General features: G+C 24.9%; 1 protein-coding gene across 1 annotated transcript in view; it reads right to left on the reverse strand.

Moving 5' to 3' along the window:
* Positions 1–17,691, reverse strand: part of LOC111678642 — a 48,798-nt gene extending 31,107 nt beyond the window's left edge. The window contains exon 1 of the mRNA XM_023440048.2: positions 16,448–17,691. Coding sequence (XP_023295816.2) covers positions 16,448–16,485 — 38 coding nt within the window. The 5' untranslated portion in view covers positions 16,486–17,691. The remainder of the gene's footprint in view (positions 1–16,447) is intronic.
* Between the last annotated feature and the right edge of the window lie 2,404 nt (positions 17,692–20,095).

Consider the following 20,095-nt stretch of genomic DNA (forward strand, 5'->3'; position numbering starts at 1 on the left):
CTATCTATCTATCTATCTATCTATCTATCTATCTATCTATCTATCTATCTATCTATCTATCTATCTATCTATCTATCTATCTATCTACCTAAACTAAATATATATTATGTGATTTCTATTATACTTATAAACAAAATTTCAAGTTTTTAATAAGATTATAACCAGTATTTAAATATATATGAAATTAAGAAGCAGTAACCTATTATATGCAATTCAGTAACCAGACAACTTCAAAAAACACCTTGTCATTTTAATGAAGAATTCACTAAAATATTTTCTCTTTCTTTTTCTCTTACACCCAATTCATTACCCGTTTTCAAAAGTATATAATTTCTTTCTATCTACTTAACATTTCTTTACAACTTCTTACTGTATTTAAAAAAAAAAAAAAATGTTTTATTATCATATACAACTGTCTGACTGTCCGTCCAACCATCCATCTTTAACAATCTAGCTTGTCTTCACACTTGTAAGTTTAACAAAATTATATGAAAAATGTCTTTTTTTTTTGATATTTTAAAAAAATTTCACTTTCATTTATGGAATTTATATAGTTGATGAGTGTAACAAATTTTTGAAAAGGCATCACGACATGTTTGATGAGATAGATAATAAATTTAAGCTTTATGAAAATACATACATATGTATAATGAACCTTAACACGTTAAAAGTTTTAATAGGATGCTGTGTAACATTGGGAAATTGTTACAAAATAAATTGTTATTTTAGTTTTATTTTATAATTTTATGATAATTTATTTTAAGACGATAAAATAGCCTACACGTTTTCTTAAATTGTGGGAAAATAACAATTAGATTCTTATAGTTTTAAAAGAGTTTTATAGATTTCTACATCAAATAAAATAAATAAATTTAGTCAGTTTTCTTATAGAAAAGAGTTTTGTTAAAATAGTTTTCATATAAAAAATTTGAGAAAATTTTCTTAAAGCCAAGTGTTTTGTTGGGACAAGTTTCTTACAAAAAAGTGTCTTGTTGAGACAGCTTTCTTACAGAAAATTATTTTGTTTATATAGTTTTCCTATAGAAGAGTGTCATCTTAAGACAGTTTTCTTACAGAAAAGTGTCTTGTTGAGACTACAGAAGAGTGCTTTGTTGAGACAATTTTCTTAAAGAAAAGTGTCTTTTTGAGACTGTTTTCTTATAGGAAAGTGTCTTGCTAAGACTACTTTCTAATAGAAAAGTGTCTTGCTGAGACAGTTTTCTTTAAGAACAGTGACTTGTTGAGACAGTTCTCTTATATGTCTTGTTGAGATATTTTTCTAATAGAAAAGTGTCTGGACAGATTTCTTTTAGAAAAGTGACTTTTTGAAACAGTTTTAATACAGTAATCTTATAGAAAAGTATCTTGTTAAAACAGTTTTCTTATAGAAAGGTGTCTTTTTAAAACAGTTTTCTTATAGAAAAATGTCTTGTTTAGACAGTTTTTTTATAGAAGAGAGTTTTGTTAAGATAGTTTTCTTATTAAGGAGTGTCATCTTAAGACAGATTTCTTATAGAAATGTGTCTTGTTGAGACTATTTCCTGATAGAAAAGTGTCTTGTTGAGACATTGTTCTTACAGAAGAGTGCCTTGTTGAGACAACTTTCTTTAAGGCAAGAGTCTTTTTGAGACAGTTTTCTAATAGAATAGTGTCTATTTCAGAAAGATTTCTTGTAGAAAAGTGACTTTTTGAAACAGTTTTCTTATAGAAAAGTATCCTTTTAAGACAGTTTTCTTATAGAAAGGTGTCTTGTTACAACAGTTTTCGTATATACAATTATCTTATTAACACAGTTTTCTTATAGAAAAGTGTCTTGTTGAGATTGTTTTCTATAGAAAAGTGTGTTGTTGAGACTGTTTTCTTATAGGAAAAGATTTTCATATTAGAAGTGACAGTTTTCTTAAAAAAAATAAACACTGTCGTATCTGTAAAGGTATGTAATATTTCATAGGAGCTTTTTTAAAATATTTATTGTAAATATTTTCTTTAAAATGAAATCATAATTTATTTTTATTTATTTCATTTGCATATGTATAGTTATTTCCATAAAAAGTCTAACAAATATTAAGTAATCTAACAAAACACCCACTATGAATCATCCATAAAGTTAGCAAAAGGTAGAAAATATATTACAAAGTCATGCACGTGCATGGCCATAAACACCCACCCAAAATTTGTCAAACACTTCTCACTACGCATACTAAACTATTCAAATAAAAAGAAATCAAAAGTGATTTTAGAAAATTCAAATAATTTAATTATTGTAAAGAAAAAAATAACAAAAAACACATTTGTGTGTACAAAGAAAAAATCTAAGAAATTTTAATTAAAATGCGTCAGACGATTAATAATACAGCAATGAACAAATCAGTTACAAGTGCAAAAATGCAAAAAAAAAAAAACAATTTGCAACATATTGACTTTGAAAAATTTTATTTAATAAACAAATAAATAAAAAATACTTAAGAAAATGACATACTTTAAGCATTATACACGTTTATTTTTTACACTTTACTTAACTTATAAAATTATTTAATCTTTATATTTATATTGCGTTTTAAAGCCAAAAATAGAACCTTTTTTGTTTGTAGTTTTAATACAAAAGTTTAAGTAGTTTTTTAAGTGACATTTTTCGGCTTAAAGCCAAGTATGTAACTAACAAAAAAAAAAAATAGAAAATGCCAAGTTTTTACTATTGACTTTGCTCAATATTCAAGGTTAAACCAAAAAATCCAAATGACATTTTAAATACTGGTACTTTTGCTTTGGTTATACAAGAAAAAAAGTCTGTCTGTTAAATTTGTAACATACTTGAGAAAACTAATACTTGTTTCATGTGTTTTTCTTCAATTTTTCTAAGGTCAATTGATTTAATTGATTATTTTGTTAATAACTTTAACATTTAATTAAAATACGATTGCTTGTTATTGAACATCTTTTAAAACAAAAAAATTAGATCAAATGAGTAGGAGTTATATTTTATGCTTTTCGAATGCAAAAAAAAAAAACAATCTTTTAAAACAAAAGACTTAAGACACAAACTTGTTTTTAATTTATCTGTTATGTAGCAGAGCGGTTGCATAAACAAACGTTAACTTATTTATTTGTTTATAATTAATATAAGCGTAGAAATTTGAAAGTTTTTATACGGTTTAATCTAAATCTATAGAATTTTTAATTAAAATTGAAGGACTTTGTTTTGTTTCATAATTAAAACAAGTTTTTTTTTATATATAGTTTTGTTTTTAATAAAAGTTCCCAGTTTAAACTGGGGGTGGCTCTGTTTGATTTTATAGTTTAAAGTTTTATTGCATGGAATGTTGTTACTGTTAACAGCATTACAATAAATCAAGAAATTTCATCATAAAATGTTATGTTTGAATATTGTAAATAACTTTTTATTTACATAAAAGTTGTAAATATTAACACCAATAGTTTTATTCCCACCAAAAAAGATTAAAAAGACACCGAGTTTAAGCTCTTTTTCAATAAGAAAACTGTTGTAACAAGACACTTTTCTATAAGAAAACTGTCTTAACAAGACACTTTTCTATAAGAAAACTGTCTTAACAAGACACTTTTCTATAAGAAAACTGTCTTAACAAGACACTTTTCTATAAGAAAACTGTCTTAACAAGACACTTTTCTATAAGAAAACTGTCTTAACAAGACACTTTTCTATAAGAAAACTGTATTAACAAGACACTTTTCTATAAGAAAACTGTCTTAACAAGAAACTTTTCTATAAGAAAACTGTCTTAACAAGACACTTTTCTATAAGAAAACTGTCTTAACAAGACGCTTTTCTATAAGAAAACTGTCTTAACAAGACACTTTTCTATAAAAAAAAAACTGTTTTAACAAGACACTTTTCTATACGAAAACTGTCCTAACAAGACACTTTTCTATATGAAAACTGTCTTAACAAGACACTTTTCTATACGAAAACTGTCTTAACAAGACACTTTTCTATACGAAAACTTTTCTATAAAAAAACTGTCTTAACAAGACACTTTTCTATACGAAAACTGTCTTCACAAAACACTTACATTTTTCTGTAAGCAAACTGTCCTTTTGCAACACTTTTTTCTATAACTCTCTTGGGAAGACAATTTTCTATGAGAAAACTCTCAGGGGAAGACTTTTCTAATAATAAATATATTGAGAAGATACTCTTCTACAAGAAATCCGTTTTAACAACACACTCTTTCCGTTTCTGTATAGAATATATCCCATAATAGAATATTAAAACCAGTCATGTGTAAGTCATTAAAAATAAAATACATGTGCCTGGTAAATTTATTTCCAATTAACATTTAAATAAAATAAATTTTAACACCTTCAGCAATTAAAACAATTGACAATACTTGTTTAAAACAAAACCGCGTTTTTTACAGGCTCCTGTTTTGAAATTCCTTTAGCGGTTTTAGGCAAAACTTGAATTTTTTTTAAAAAAAGTTTTAAAACTCCTTTTTTAATATGAATGCATTTTTTGTCAATGATAAATCTATTTTGAACTGGTTTTATTTTTTTAAGACAGACAATTTATAGAGCAATTTTATTTTGTTTATTTTATTATTTTTTTTTATATTTTGCATTTTTAAATAAATTAACTGTTAATTTTTTCTTTTATTTATTTTTTTTTCATTTTAAATGTGTGGGTTTAGAGTTATTTTCAATTTAGCTGCTTCCTCTTGTCTAAATATTTTGACTTGTTTCGAAAGAGTTCAAGGTTATCAAAAAAAAGCAGAATATAAAATTTGTGTTAAAAGTATTTTTTGCCAAAATATTAAAAAAATGAAACAAAAATATATATTATACTTTCTAGTACATTTAAAATTTAAATTTTTTGTTAAACTGTGTTATATTTTATAAGAATTTGTTGTTATTTTATTAATTGATTTTATTTTCTGCGAGTTTAGCAATAGGTTCAAGGCTGTTTAAATGAATACAAATTAATGTAAATTGATTTAAAAAAGATGATCTTTAAATCAATATTAATTTTTTCTTTTTCGAAAGTGTCAAAATACTTAATTAAAGGATTTAGAATAGATTAAAACATTTTGAAGTTTTTTTTCATGTTAGTTGTTTGTTTATACATAATATTTGTTCTCTTCCTAGTTATAGATTTTTAATAAATTTTTAAATTAACGTTTTTTAACACGCCTCATTTGATCATTTATAACAATATAAGTACATACATATCATGTATGTATGTTTGTATGTATATGAAGGTAATCGAGTAACATTTATGTTTTTATTTATTTATTTTTTTGTTTAATGATCTTTAAAGAAAATTGACATAACAGGAAATATTTTAGTTTTAAGTTTTATAAATTTTATAACGGAAAAAATTTAAACAAAGAAATAACAACATAATATTCTAGAAAAATCTAATCGAGAAGATTTTTCTATATAAAAAATACTTTGAAAGAGAAAAATATCATAATCAGACTGTTTTCTTATAGAAAAATGTCTTCTAGGCGGATTTTTTTAATATTACTTCTTAGAGATATTTGTAAGACAATGTCTTTATAAAATATTGCGTTTTTGAGAGAGTAGTCTTGTAATGACTGTCTTCTTATAGAAAAGTGTCTGGCTAAATCAATTTTCTTATGGAAAAGTGTCTTGTTAAGACAGTTTTCGTATAGAAAAGTTTCTTGTTAAGACAGTTTTCGTATAGAAAACTTTCCTGTTAAGACAGTTTTCGTAAAGAAAAGTGTTTTGTTAAGACAGTTTTCGTATAGAAAAGTGTATTGTTAAGACAGTTTTCGTATAGAAAAGTGTCTTGTTAAGACAGTTTTCGTATAGAAAAGTGTCTTGTTAAGACAGTTTTCTTATAGAAAAGTGTCTTGTTAAGACAGTTTTCTTATAGAAAAATGTCTTGTTAAGACAATTTTCTTATAGAAAAGTGTCTTGTTAAGACAGTTTTCTTATAGAAAAGTGTATTGTTAAGACAGTTTTCTTATAGAAAAGTGTCTTGTTAAGACAGTTTTCTTATAGAAAAGTGTCTTGTTAAGACAGTTTTCTTATAGAAAAGTGTCTTGTTAAGACAGTTTTCGTATAGAAAAGTGTTTTGTTAAGACAGTTTTCGTATAGAAAAGTGTCTTGTTAAGACAGTTTTCGTATAGAAAAGTGTCTTGTTAAGGCAGTTTTCGTATGGAAAAGTGTCTTGTTAAGACAGTTTTCGTATAGAAAAGTGTCTTGTTAAAACAGTTTTCGTATAGAAAAGTGTCTTGTTAAGACAGTTTTCGTATAGAAAAGTGTCTTGTTAAAACAGTTTTCGTATAGAAAAGTGTCTTGTTAAGACAGTTTTCGTATAGAAAAGTGTCTTGTTAAGACAGTTTTCGTATAGAAAGATGTCTTGTTAAGACAGTTTTCGTATAGAAAAGTGTCTTGTTAAGACAGTTTTCGTATAGAAAAGTGTCTTGTTAAGACAGTTTTCGTATAGAAAAGTGTCTTGTTAAGACAGTTTTCGTATAGAAAAGTGTCTTGTTAAGACAGTTTTCGTTAACCTTAATACCTTTAGTTTTTTTAATATCAAAATTTTCATAATATATATTACGTTTAAACTAAAAATATTCAAATTTAAATAGCTACATTAGGTCAGCTTATCAATTTATCTATTTTTGATTTAAACAAGCTATTGCATAACTTAATTTCCAAAATGTTTTGAATAAATTTACTTAAATACAATTAAAGAGGAACTAAAAGTTAAAAAAAATTTAGAAAATCAAAAATAACAAAAAAAAAACAAACTTTCATTATCATTATCACGATCATGCAAAACAGGCCATGAACACCAAAATGAAGAAATAAAAAAAATTAAATAAATTTCATAATACCTATCAAAAAAAAAAAAAAAATACAACAACCATAACAAAAATGTTAAATAAACTAATTAAAAATTTTTAAAATAAACATACCAACACAAACAACAGCTACAATTAATTTGAAACCATTAATAATTTTAGGCTCAAACTAGGAAGTTTTGTTTCACAATAAATTAAACTATAAATTAAAAAAAATACCAACAACAAACGTTTTTTTTTAATTTAAAAGTAAAGTTTTGAAAAATATAAAAAGTATTAACTTAAAAATTCTTTTTAAATATTGACATAATTTTTGATTAAATAATTTTAGTTTTTTTTTTTGTTATTAAATAAAACTTTTGTTTTTGCCAAAAAAAAAAACAATAAAAAAAGCTCTTTTCTTTTTAAATAAATACTTCAAAAATTTATACTTTTACGTTTTGAACGTGGCCTGAAAGTGAAATTTATTTCTTTTTTGTTTTTTGTTTTTTATTTTATTTAAACAATTTCATTTGGTTTGTTTAATAAAATTTCTTCTTTTTCTGGTTTGGCATCAATACTTTGTTGTTATTTGTTTTATACATACAAATTTTTGTAGTTTTTTTTTCTTGTTAAATTTGTTTAAAAAATTTATAAACGTAAGAGAGTGAAAAAAAACACAAACTAGGTTGTGTAAAGTTAACAAAAAATAATGTATTTATTTATTCAAATATTTTACTTAGTTTATTTGCATTCGAAATTAAGTTATTACGTTAGAGAGTAAAACAAAAGAAAACGAGCACAAATATGTCAAATGCAAAATAGAGTATTCGATTATGAAATTCAAAAGAAACAAATGACATAATTTACTTAATCATATATAGTGCAAAAATTGATGGACATTTTCTATAGAAAAGAAATTGAGAAATATTGTTTACACAAACAATTTCTTAAAATAAAAGAAAATTTGCATAGATTTATCGCAAAACAAAATACATTTTCTAAAGAAAATTTTACTCAAATTGATCTTTACAAAAGTTGTATTAAAGTGAGAGATATATCACATACAAAAGTTTTCTCATATTAAAAAAAAACATTTTCAATAGAAATGTTATATTATAAGAAGAAACATTTTCTATCAAAAAAGGTTGTCTTAAAGTTAGATTCTATTTTTCTAGAATGGTTTTTTCAAAGTGATTGAAATTTTCTATAGTAAAGATGTCTTAAAATGAGAAACGTTTTCTATAAAAAAACTTTCTCGAAGTAAAAAACATTTCCTGTTAATAACTTATTTAAAATTATGGCATAATTTTTTAACAAATCTTGCCTTAAAGTAAGAGACATATTCATACAAAAGTTTTCTCATATTGAAAGCCTTTTTCTATAGAAATGTTATCTCATAGAGAAGTGATCTCAAAGTGAGATACATTTTATATTTAAAGTATGTGTCATAGTTAGAGAGATTTTCTATGGAAAAATTGTCTCAAAGTAAGAAAAATTTCCTAAAGAAATGTTGTTTTAAAGTGAGAAACAATTTCTATGCTAAAGGAGTCTTAACTTGTTTTAAGGTAATAGTTATTTTCTATAAAAAAGGTTTCTTAAATATAATGAGAGAAAGAGAGAGAGAAAAATTGTCCCAAACTAAGAAACATTTGTAATAGCAAAGTTCTCTCAAAGAGAGAAACCTTGGCTGTAAAATAGTTATGTCAAAGAGGGAGACTTTTCTCATAGAAAAGTTGTTTGAAAGTGAGACCTTTTCTATAGAAAATTTGTCTCAAAGTGAGACATTTTCCATAGAAAAGTTGTTTAAAGTGAGAGAATTTTTTATAGAAAAGTTGTCTCAAAGAGAGAGTCATTTTCTATAAAAAAGTTGTCTCAAAGAGAGACTAATTTTCTATAGAAAAGTTGTCTTAAAGGGAGAGAGTTTTTCTATAGAAAGTTGTCTCAAGGCGGAAGGCTTTTCTACAGAAAATTTGTTTCAAAGAGAAAGACTTTTCTATAAAAAAGTTGTGTCAAATAGAGAGAGACTTTTCTATAAAAAAAATTGTCTCAAAGAGAGAAAGAAACTTTTTCTTTAGAAAAATTGTCACAAAGAGGTTAATATTTTTAATAAATATTAAATCGAGAGAGCATAATGTCTCTCATTGAAACGTCTCAAAAAGACAAATAATTTATATGGGAGAGTTTTATAATTGTGAGAACATTTTTTTATAGAGAGAGAAATTTTCTTGAAAAGTTTAATAAATTGAAAAAAAATTGTAAAGAAAAGTCACTTCTAATAAAAGAGAGTCCTATCTTCTGATAAGAAAACTTTTCGCAGATAAAATCTTGGAATAAAGTTATGTAAGCTTAAGTTATGTAGCTTAACTTCTTTAAAACAATCCATTTACTTTGATAACATTTCCTTATTTGTCTGTTTTTTGAGAAGCAATGAACTTTATCTGATGCAAAGTTTTTTAAATGCCAAAATTTATTTATTATTTTTTTGTCTACTTCATAAATTTAGCATAAATAAAGGAAGTTCTTTATTATGTTTTTTTAAATATTTAGACACATTTGAAACATGTTTTATTTAAGATTTTAACTAAATAAATTGATAAAGAATATATAAGTTCTTCTATATGTTTCTTTAAAGTTTTCGTATGAAATTGTGATTTTATGCGTTTTAAAGTGTTTAAAAATTCATCATATTCTTAAGAACAGAAACGGGTTTTTTTTATGAAGTTCGCCGCTTACCAAGTTGCCTTTCGATTTTTTTTAAATTTAAACTTAATTTAGTTTTAGTAGTTTTAGTGAGAAGGCGAGAACCGAGCATCATTGATGAACTTAATTACATGTTAAATTTAATGACAAACCATAAATGAGTTTGAATTTAATTTACGTCAAATGTTAATCAATTATACTAAAACTAGAAATAGCAAACATTCTAATAATTAGCAAAAAAAATATTCATAGTTTATCTGAATTTAGATAAGAGTAAATAGAATGAAAAATAATTTGAATAAATTTTTAAAATATTTTAAAAAATATAAAAAGGAATGGATTTCAACATTTTACTGAAGTAATAGCCTAAAAGTATGCTTTTAATTTTTTATAATTTGAAATGAGTTCTAGGAATATTCTTGATAATGAATGAAATGAAATTTTTTTATTTTTTTTTCTTTTTAAGAAAATGTCTCTTTTTTAAATTAAAGATCTGATTTTAAGTTTAACACTTAACACAGTGACCTCATTATTAAATTTTTTTCTCATTTTTTTTCTGTGTATTTATTTAAAAAATTAACAATAAATCTCAAATCAATTAAGATAAATGATGAGCACGAGTACACTATGCTAAAGAATTAAGTGAAAGTTTTTCAAACAATAAATATTGACAAAACAAAAATATTCCCACATAATAATGAAGAAAAAAAAACTAAATTATATATTGAAAATATAAATTTTAAAATTAAATATTTTCACTTTTCGGCTAAAATTTTAAATCAATATTTTAACAAATAATTCAACTTTTTTAATTACAATTAATTTTCCCCTAATAACTCAGGCTTTTAATTTGTCTTTTTTGACAGTTTTTTAAAATATTCTCTTCTTTATCATCATTAAATAAATTTATAATAAATTTTCTTGAATTTTTTTGTTTTATGTTTTTTTATTATATTGTCAATTTGATTTAATTTTAATGATGATTAATTTGTAGCATTTATAATATTTTAAAGAAAGAAGAACAACAAAAACCAATACTGGTCTTTTTTTTTATTGAAAAATAATTTGAAGTATTTTAATTTTTTTTTTTGTTGGCGCCATTTAGCATTTGTTATTAATTAACTAATAATAAACAACAAATATTAAACTAAGTAATAAAACTGGTATTAAATATATAATTAATAACAACTGACTTTATATATTTGTTTAAAAAAACATTTTTAAGACAAAAAACTATATAAAACAGGGAGCAGAAATTAAATAAACAATTAATAAAATTAATTTAATTAAATAAAATAGTTATTGTTGTTCTAAAGCTTAGATTAAAGAGTAGTGTTTCTTTATTAAAAAAGTAAGAGAAAACTTTGCATATAATTTTCTTCAGACAAATTGTCTCAACATTAGAAAATTTTTATAGAAGTTTTCTATAGAAAAGTTATTTTATTGTGAAAGAATTTATTTACAGAAGACTTGTCTCAATGTCAGAGCAATTTGTTATAGAAAAATTTACTCAATATATATTTTATATAGAAAATTGATTACAAAATTTCCTCTAGAAGAAAATTTTCTCAAAATGAGAAAAAATTTTATAGAAAACAAAAGTAAAATACGTTCTCTATACAAAAATTATCTCGTAGTTAGACACATTTTCTGTAGAATAATTATCTCAATATAAAAACATTTCCTATAGAAATTTTGTATAAAAAAATAGAAATTTTCTGTAGAAAAGTTGTCATAAAAAAGAGAAATTTTCTAGAAATACTTTATTCCAAATTATAAGACATATTCCATAGAAAATTTGTCTTAAACTGAGAGAAATTTTCTATACAAAATTGTCTCAAAATAGAGAACAATGAATTGTCTGAAAGTGAACTACATTTCTATTGATTTTTTTCCCCAAAATAAATGAAATTCTCTATAAAAAGTTGTCTCAAAGTTGTTTGAGATTTTCTATAGAAAAGTTATTTTAAAATGATATCCATTTTCTTTAGAAAAATTATCTCAAACAAAGAATAATTTTCTAAAGAAAATTTCTCTCTAAATAACAGTGATATTCCAAAAAAAAATTTATCTCAAACTGAGAGAAAAGTTGTCCCAAAATAAGAGACATTTTTCTACAGAAAAGTTGTTTCAAAGAATGTGACATTTGTTAGAGAAAAGTTGTCTAAAATTAAGGGACAAAGACAAATCATCTTCAACAAATTTATCTCGAAATAAAAGTCATTTCTATAGAAAAGTGGTATCAAAGAGAGAGACATTTTTCTACAGAATATTTGTCCTAAAATGAAAGACATATTCTATAGGAAATTTGTCTCAAATGAGCGACATTGCCTATAAAAATGTTGTTTCAAAATAAGATAAATGTTCTATAGAAAATATGTCACAAAGCATAGAAACGTTGTGTTATAATAAGAGACATTTCATACAGAAAATTTGTTTAAAAGATAAAGAAATTGCCTATAGAAATGTTGTCTCAAAATTGAAGACAATTTCTTGTTGTTTCAAAATGAGAGACATTTCTTATTGAATTGTTTCAAAATGAAATAAATTTAATTAAAAGTGTATCTCACTTTTTCTATAGAAAAAATATCTCAAATTGAGAGACTCTTTCTATAAAAAATTGTTTTAAATTTATAAAGAAATGTTGACTGAATAATATTAAAAAAAATTTGTTTTAAACTGAGTGTCATATGAGAAACATTTTCTTTAAAAAAATTGTTTTAAAGTGAAAGAAATTTTCTTTAGAAAAATTATCTTAAAGAGAATTATATAAAGTTGTCCCACATTCGATAGAAAAATCGTTCAAACGAGGGAAATTTTCTGTAGAAAAGTTTATTTGAATTTTCTATGGAGAAACTCTTAGAAAATTTAAAAAAGGTATAGAATAACAAAGTTTTTTTTGTAAGGACTTTCTAAAATAGTTTTATAATGAGAAAAAATTTTTCGGAAATTTGTATCTTTATGATAAAAGTTTTCTCAGGAAAACTTTTTTCATTATGATGGACATTTGCTTTAGAAGTTTTCGTCTTACTATGAGAGAATTTTTGTTTTATTTTAATAGAAATTTTCTTAAGAAAACTTGTTTCATTACAAGTTTAAATTTCTCTTAAAAATTATTTTAATATGAGAAATTTTCTCCATAAAAATGCATCGTTATAAAAATATTTCTTTAGGTTTATTTATTTTATTAAAAGCGTTGTTTAAATATTTGTAAAATATTTTCCTTTTTGATTTGTATCTTAAATATAAAATTTCTTTATCTTTTATTTGTAAGTGCGTTTTCATAGGGAAATTTTTATTATTTAAATAAATTCCCAAAGAGCATCTTCATTAACATATTAAAGTTTAAACCCTCCTCGTCGTTAATTATGAAATAGTTTTCTTCTTGGTAACAGTAAGAAACTAAAAGAAACTAAAATTAACATTTTAATATTAAGTTAAAAAACATCTGCTTTATTAATAAATTTGAATATTTGAATAAATTTAAAATTTTAAAACAAACTTTATATGAGACCTTAAAAAACTATTTAGTAAAGAAATAAATTTAACAAAAAGCAGTTACTTTTTAAAGTTATCAATTTTGAAAATTAGTTTTAAGAAAAAAGTATTTTTTAAGGAAAATATACGAAATAATAAGTATTGATTTTATTCGCGAATAATCCAAGAACTTGTTTAGTTAGTTTTAAAGGATTTAAGATTTATTAAAGAAAGTTTTTAAGATTTTCGAGAATATTCCAAGAACTGTTTACATTAAATTTTCGAAAAACTAAGACCTATTTTGAAACTGTTTAGAGTAAGACTTTTTATTTTTAACCCATTTCTTGTCTTAAAATTTCAATTTCATTTTTAAATCCTTTATGTGTTTTAGTATTTTCTGCTAACTCATCATGATTTATGTTATTCTTGTTGTTAATTGGCATTACTAATATTTTATTAACATGAAATTCTTTAAATCATTCTAATTTGTTTTTTTTTTGCAAAAATACAAATACAAAAATAAAATATATAATCATGATTCACGTTTTCCAAGAACATTTGGTGGAGGTCAAGAACAAGCTCTTTTCTGTCGTTGTTGTTGTTGTTAAGATGTGCAAAATATAATTTGTTGGATGGGTATTTCCAAAATGAATTAATGCCATAAAAAAAATTAAATAAAAAAATTACGTGCCTTAAATTTTTTATGAAAAACAATTTACACAAAAAATAAACCTGTTAAAAAAATATTGAAAGAAAAAAATTAAGAATTAAAAAAAAAAATTGAAATTTGTAATAAAATTAGATTAGATTTGTTAAAGAAAATTGGAAGGATTAAAAAAGTGTTTTAAAACATTAAACAAAATATTTGGAAATTTTTTTAAAAACAAAATTAAAAAAAGGTCAAAGGTTATTAAATTTTTAAAATATTATAACTCAGAAAGTATTTCTGTTATAAATGTGAAATAAATGATTTTCAATAAATTAAAGTGTTGTCTTTAAATGTGAGAAAATTTAACAATGAAATCTTTTTTATTTTATAACTTATAGACTCAAATATGAAAAACAATATAATCATGTTAGTAAAGTTTGATTACAATTGCCAACTACTAATGCAAAATTGTTTTTAATATTAAAAAGGACAACGGCTTTTAAGAAAGTTTATTTTTTTGTAAATTTGTAAAGGGTGTTGAATTGTATCTCTTTTTCTAAAAGGAAACAAATTTGCACATCTTTAAAGTTCCCCTGAAATCAAGCTTTGGAAAACCTAAAAAACTTTCTGCCGAAGAAAATCGTTACTTTTCTAATCTCAGCTGTAAATTCATGATGAAGTAAATGAAAATTATTTTGCAATTGAAAAGCCATTGCCTGCAGTGGCAATCAGAATTTATAAAGTTACCCAACAAAAACTTATTAATGACATTCAATTGTTACGACTTACATATTAACATAATTTTAATGAAATATGACATATCGTTCTGATTACCTAGAAGTACTTTAATAACGTCTTATTATATAATGTGTTATATAAATACTTTATAATTCAATAGTCAGCTACTGCATGATGATACAGAATCTTTTTATAGACACGTTTAAAGTGACTGATTCTTATTTTTACTGGTAAGCAATTGTGGTAAGAACTTTTAGCATTGAACTCCTTACCCGGTAATGAAAATTTTTGCTGATAAGTCTTAAGCTTTTTAACTGCATATCGTTCTGATTACCGAGAAATACCTCAATAACGTCATTGCAAAGCGAATGGATTTGCAATAACATACATTTGAATAACAACTACATATCGCTTTGATTACATGGAAGCGCTTTAATAATGTCTTATTGATAATGTGTTATATAAATACTTGATAAAGTGTTATATAATTAGATAGCTTTTGCATGATATAAAAGATTGTCAACACGATTTAAAGTGACAAATTTTTCTTATTACGTGTAAGCAATTGAGTTAAGCACTTGTCTCCAATGACACAAAGTGATACTGTGTAAGTAATTTCACAGCAAACAGCCTGCATACGTTCTACTTTGGCTTTGAGACAATTAGTCGAAATTGTTGCCTTCAAAACTGATTCTGAGGAAGCGTTATGTGCGCGATACTCATTCTTTGGAACGGTTCTGAAACTAGTTCTTTAATCAATGATTTTTGTTTGAATTTGTCAACCTCGGAACTAGTTTTATTTCTATTTCAATAAAACTAATTCCAAAGAGTTGTTTCGGAATAGCTAGAGCAGCATCTATGGATAACTAGTGTCATAGAACTAGTTTCTTGAAAATATTTAAGAATTTTTTTTAGAACTAAAACAATGTTCCGACGAACAGATTCATTACATTCAAGTTTGTTGTTAAGGAATCTGAAATAGTTTTATTTGTACTCGTTCTAGAACTAGTTGTTTTTAGAACAAGTTTTAATCCGATAATGAAAATTTTTGCTGGAAAGTCTCAAGCATTAGAAACTTCAGCTATGGAATGTCAAATTAGTCACCAGGTTTAAGTGTATACAGGATGTACAGAGATCGTCCTAAGTTTTCGGAATGTAATTGTTGCATTTATTTGTTTGAAGCAGAACTTTAACTATTGTGACGTCAAACTAGACAATATTTCATTAAAGGACATTTTCATTTTAGGATTTTGATTAAAAAATAATATTTTTAAAGAATCTTTATACAGAAGTTGGGGTAAAATATGGGTCAATCCTGAAATTGTGGACAAGGTTAATATTTCTATATAAAAGTTAAGTTATGCTGACTTTAATTTGTCAATAAATCAATTTTGGAGGGCATTTTTAAAAGGGGTTTTGTAAAGGGCTTACAGTCAAATAAGAGGCGATCATTATTTATGCTTATTTATAACTTAATTGTCCCGATTTTTGGAGAGATAGTAGTAATGATGCAAAAATGGAAATCGAAAGGTCTAGTAATAGGGATTTAAGGTGAAATAATGACAAAATATTCTATAGACTTTGTCTTTGTATCAAAAAGCAAATTTGTTCCCAATTTTATCGAAATATGTTGAAAATTGCGGTCTGTACTTGCGCACAAGGTTTACATGAACATCCAGCTGGAGATGAACGGAAGGACGGACATGTTTTAATGGACTCAGAAAGTTAATCCAAGTCGCTTGGTATACCTAAAGGTGGTGTAGTACCAATAGTACACTTTAGTCATGTAGGGTGTAAATATCAAACAATAATATATTGTTATTTTTGTTAGAAATAAAACAAAATATTTCCATTCGTTTTAAATTTATTTAACTGTCCAAAGTTAAACTTATTATTAAGACATAAAATTCAATTTATTAAATTAAACAATAAAATATAACAAAAGACTGTTAGCAGCAAACGTACTCATAAATTCTGAGATAAAGTTAGTTGCTTAAGTCTTTTGTTTGCAAACAGACAAAATATTGTTAAATTTAAAAAAACAATAAATATTAAATCATTTAAAAATTCTAGATTATAAAACACTTACCATAAAATTAATCCAATTAGAAATTGTTGTTTTTCCATGTTGTTGTATTTATAAAACTAAATTCGTTCAAAAGGTCCACTATGAAATCCTTAAACAGGATATTTAAAAAATATATAAAAATTAAACTATGACTTTGTTTTTATTGTTAAAGTTATTTTAATAAATTAACTTAGTTTGTTTGTTGTTGTTTTTTTTAATAAATTATAAATTATAAAAAATAAATTTGGCACTTTTGCTTTATACAGGTTTATTAACAGGAAACACTTTTAATGTAAATAAATTCTTTTTTTCTCAATACGATTTTTTTTTGTAACATAAAAATTAAAGTTTAATTTCAGACACTTTTTGCATTCAATATATATATATATTTTATACTTTTTTCTTTTACATGCAATTAATGTTATATAAATTTTTGTTTATTTTTTTTTAGTCGTTATAGATACGTCTTGCCAAATAGATAATAACCGATTAAATATATTTTATATTTGAGCCTTTCGCCGTTTAGCATAACGTACGTGTGTTAAATACAAACATTGATTCGAATTCAAATACTTTAGGTATTTAAAGGATTCGTAAGCCAGCGCGAAATATTAATACAAACACGTCTTGTTGTAAAATAATTTAAATCCAACACAAAAAATTCAAAATCTTTATTTTTTTTTAATAAAAAAATGAGAAAAAATGAGAGAAACTGCGCGCACGCGTGCTAACTGCAGCAAGCGCTAAAACAATCTGTAAGCTTAACGAAAGTTAAGCGAGCGCAAAAGTGCAAAGTTGATGACAAAATACACACACACCAACACACTTATACAGTCTTAGACAAACACGCACTTATACCAATACAATTGATAAAATAATGAAGACAAAAAATAAAAAAACAACACACAAATTGTATCTGTAAGTTAAAGCAGACTTAACTAGTTTCTTTGTGTGTTTGTGTTTTGTATTTGTTTTTTGGTTTTCTTTACCAGCTTAGATTTCGTTTTCGTTTGTTTTTTGTTTTTTGACGCGCACGTACACTACTGCTCAAGCTTACTCAGCCACTGCTGTTCGCACAACTACACAAACTTTAAAGCACTTTTAGCTTAAACAAGTAAAATAAATAAATAAACACTAGTTTACGAAATACTCACGAAAAAAAAAATCCAAAAAATAAAACACAAAAATTATTAATAAAAAGGCAGACAAAAGATACAAAAGAAATAATAAATAAAAAATAGACAATCTGCCGTGTCTACCACCACGCGTTCGATGACTTTTTTTTGTCTTTGCTGGCTCAATATAAAACTCTATCTGAAAAGCCCAGAGTGAACGTCTAGTGTTTTTAATACAAAAACACGAAAAGTGCAGCAATCTACAAAATATTCGCTCATACTTTGTTGCCTCTTTGTAATTAATATCTCTATGGGTGTCGATTTGTGTGTCTGAGTTTGTGTAGAAGTATTAGTTTGGAAACCGGTAAATGTCTAAAAGTTTGAATTGTAAAAAGCACCTTTTTTACGTAGAAAACCCAGAAGTAATTAGTACTCTTTTATTTCACAAGTACCCTACTGTTGGACTATACATCTGATTAAAATATAAAGTTAAGTAGAGACCACAGTACACACTAAACTATAGACTTGATTATAGCCTAAATAAATTATAGCCTAGAGTAGAAAATATACTATAGACTAGACTATATATGCGACTATATACTAAATTACATCCTAGACTATTTACTTCGCTATATACTAGAATAAACTATAAACTAAAGACTACATTATAGTACATATTACACTATAAACTAGAATACAGGATAGATTATAAACTAGACAAGACTATACACCGGAATCTAAATTATACACTTTAAACTATACTATAGATTTGACTATGGACAAAAGACCAGACTAAAGACTAGACTATAGGTCAGACACTAGACTAGACCATAAACATACACTATAAACTAGACCAGACTAAGGACTGGACTATAGTCTAAACCAGACTATGGACTAAACTATACTATAAATATGACTATAGACAAGAATATAGACTATAGACTAGACTAAAGACGGGACTATAAATTATACTAAATTTTACACTTTAGACAATACTATATATCTGACTTTAGACTAGACTTTACACAGACTAGTCAAGAGTAGACTTTAGATCTGGCCGTAGACTAGACTAAAGACTAGAAATGGACTAGACTATAGATCTGAAAATAGACTAGACTACAGAGAGGACTATAGATCAGACTATAGACCAGACTATAGATAAGACTAGACCATAGACTGAACTATAGACTAGACTATACAATACACCATATACCAGAATAATGAATACACTATAAACAGGACCAGACTAAAGACTGGACTATAATCTAGATTAGACTATAGACTGGACTATTCATAGACTAAAAATTAGACTATAGACTAGACTATCGTCTAGACTATAGACTATACTATAGAATAGACTAGACTAAAAACCAGACTATTAATTAGACTATATACTACACTTCAGACTATACTATATACTTGACTATAGACTAGACTATACATAGACTAGACCATAGACTAGACTATAGACTAGACCATTGATCAGACTATAGACTAAACTATAGACTAGACTATAGACCATACTATTGACTACACTATAAACTAGACTATAGATCTGACTATAGGCTACACTATAGACTACATTATTGACCAGACTATAGACTAGACTATAGAAAATACTATAGTCTAGAGTATAAAATACTATATACTAGACTATAGACTAGACTATATACTAGACTATAGACTAGACTATAGACTAGATTATAGACTAGACTATAGACTAGACTATAGATTAGACTATAGACTAGACCATAGACCAGACTATAGCCTAGACTATAGACTAGACTAGACTAGACTATAGACTAGACTATAGACTAGACTATAGACTAGGCTATAGACTAGATTATAAACTAGACTATAGACTAGACTATAGACTAGACTATAGACTAGACTATAGACTAGACTATAGACTAGACTATAGACTAGACTATAGACTAGACTATAGACTAGACTATAGACTAGACTATAGACTAGACTATAGACTAGACTATAGACTAGACTATAGACTAGACTATAGACTAGACTATAGACCAGACTATAGACTAGACTATAGACAAGACTATAGACTAGACTATTAACTAGACTATAGGCTAGACTATAGACTAGACTATAGACTAGACTATAGACTAGACTATAGACTAGACTATAGACTAGACTATAGACTAGACTATAGACTAGACTATTAACTAGACTATAGACTAGACTGGACTAGAACATAGACATAAACTACTCTATATACTACACTATCAGTAGCCTAGTCTGTGGTATATTCATAAGTATAATATCCATTTAGTGATAGCGATAATAAAGATTATGACTGCTTTAAAAGTGTAACAATGTAGATGTTTAAAACGTTTTCGATTTATTCAGAAAAAAACTTTAAATATTAAAAAATTTTAAATATTTATTTTTAATGTTTTTTAATTATATTTAATGGGTATATTCTAAAAATTATTAAAATTATTTAGATTTTTACTAGCTTTAAAAAACCTATAATAGGAAATATTTTAATTTATATTTTCTTTATAATAAATCAAAAAGATAAAAAAAACTT

The sequence above is a fragment of the Lucilia cuprina genome, chromosome 2 (assembly GCF_022045245.1).
Source record: "Lucilia cuprina isolate Lc7/37 chromosome 2, ASM2204524v1, whole genome shotgun sequence".
Lineage (NCBI taxonomy): Eukaryota > Metazoa > Arthropoda > Insecta > Diptera > Calliphoridae > Lucilia > Lucilia cuprina.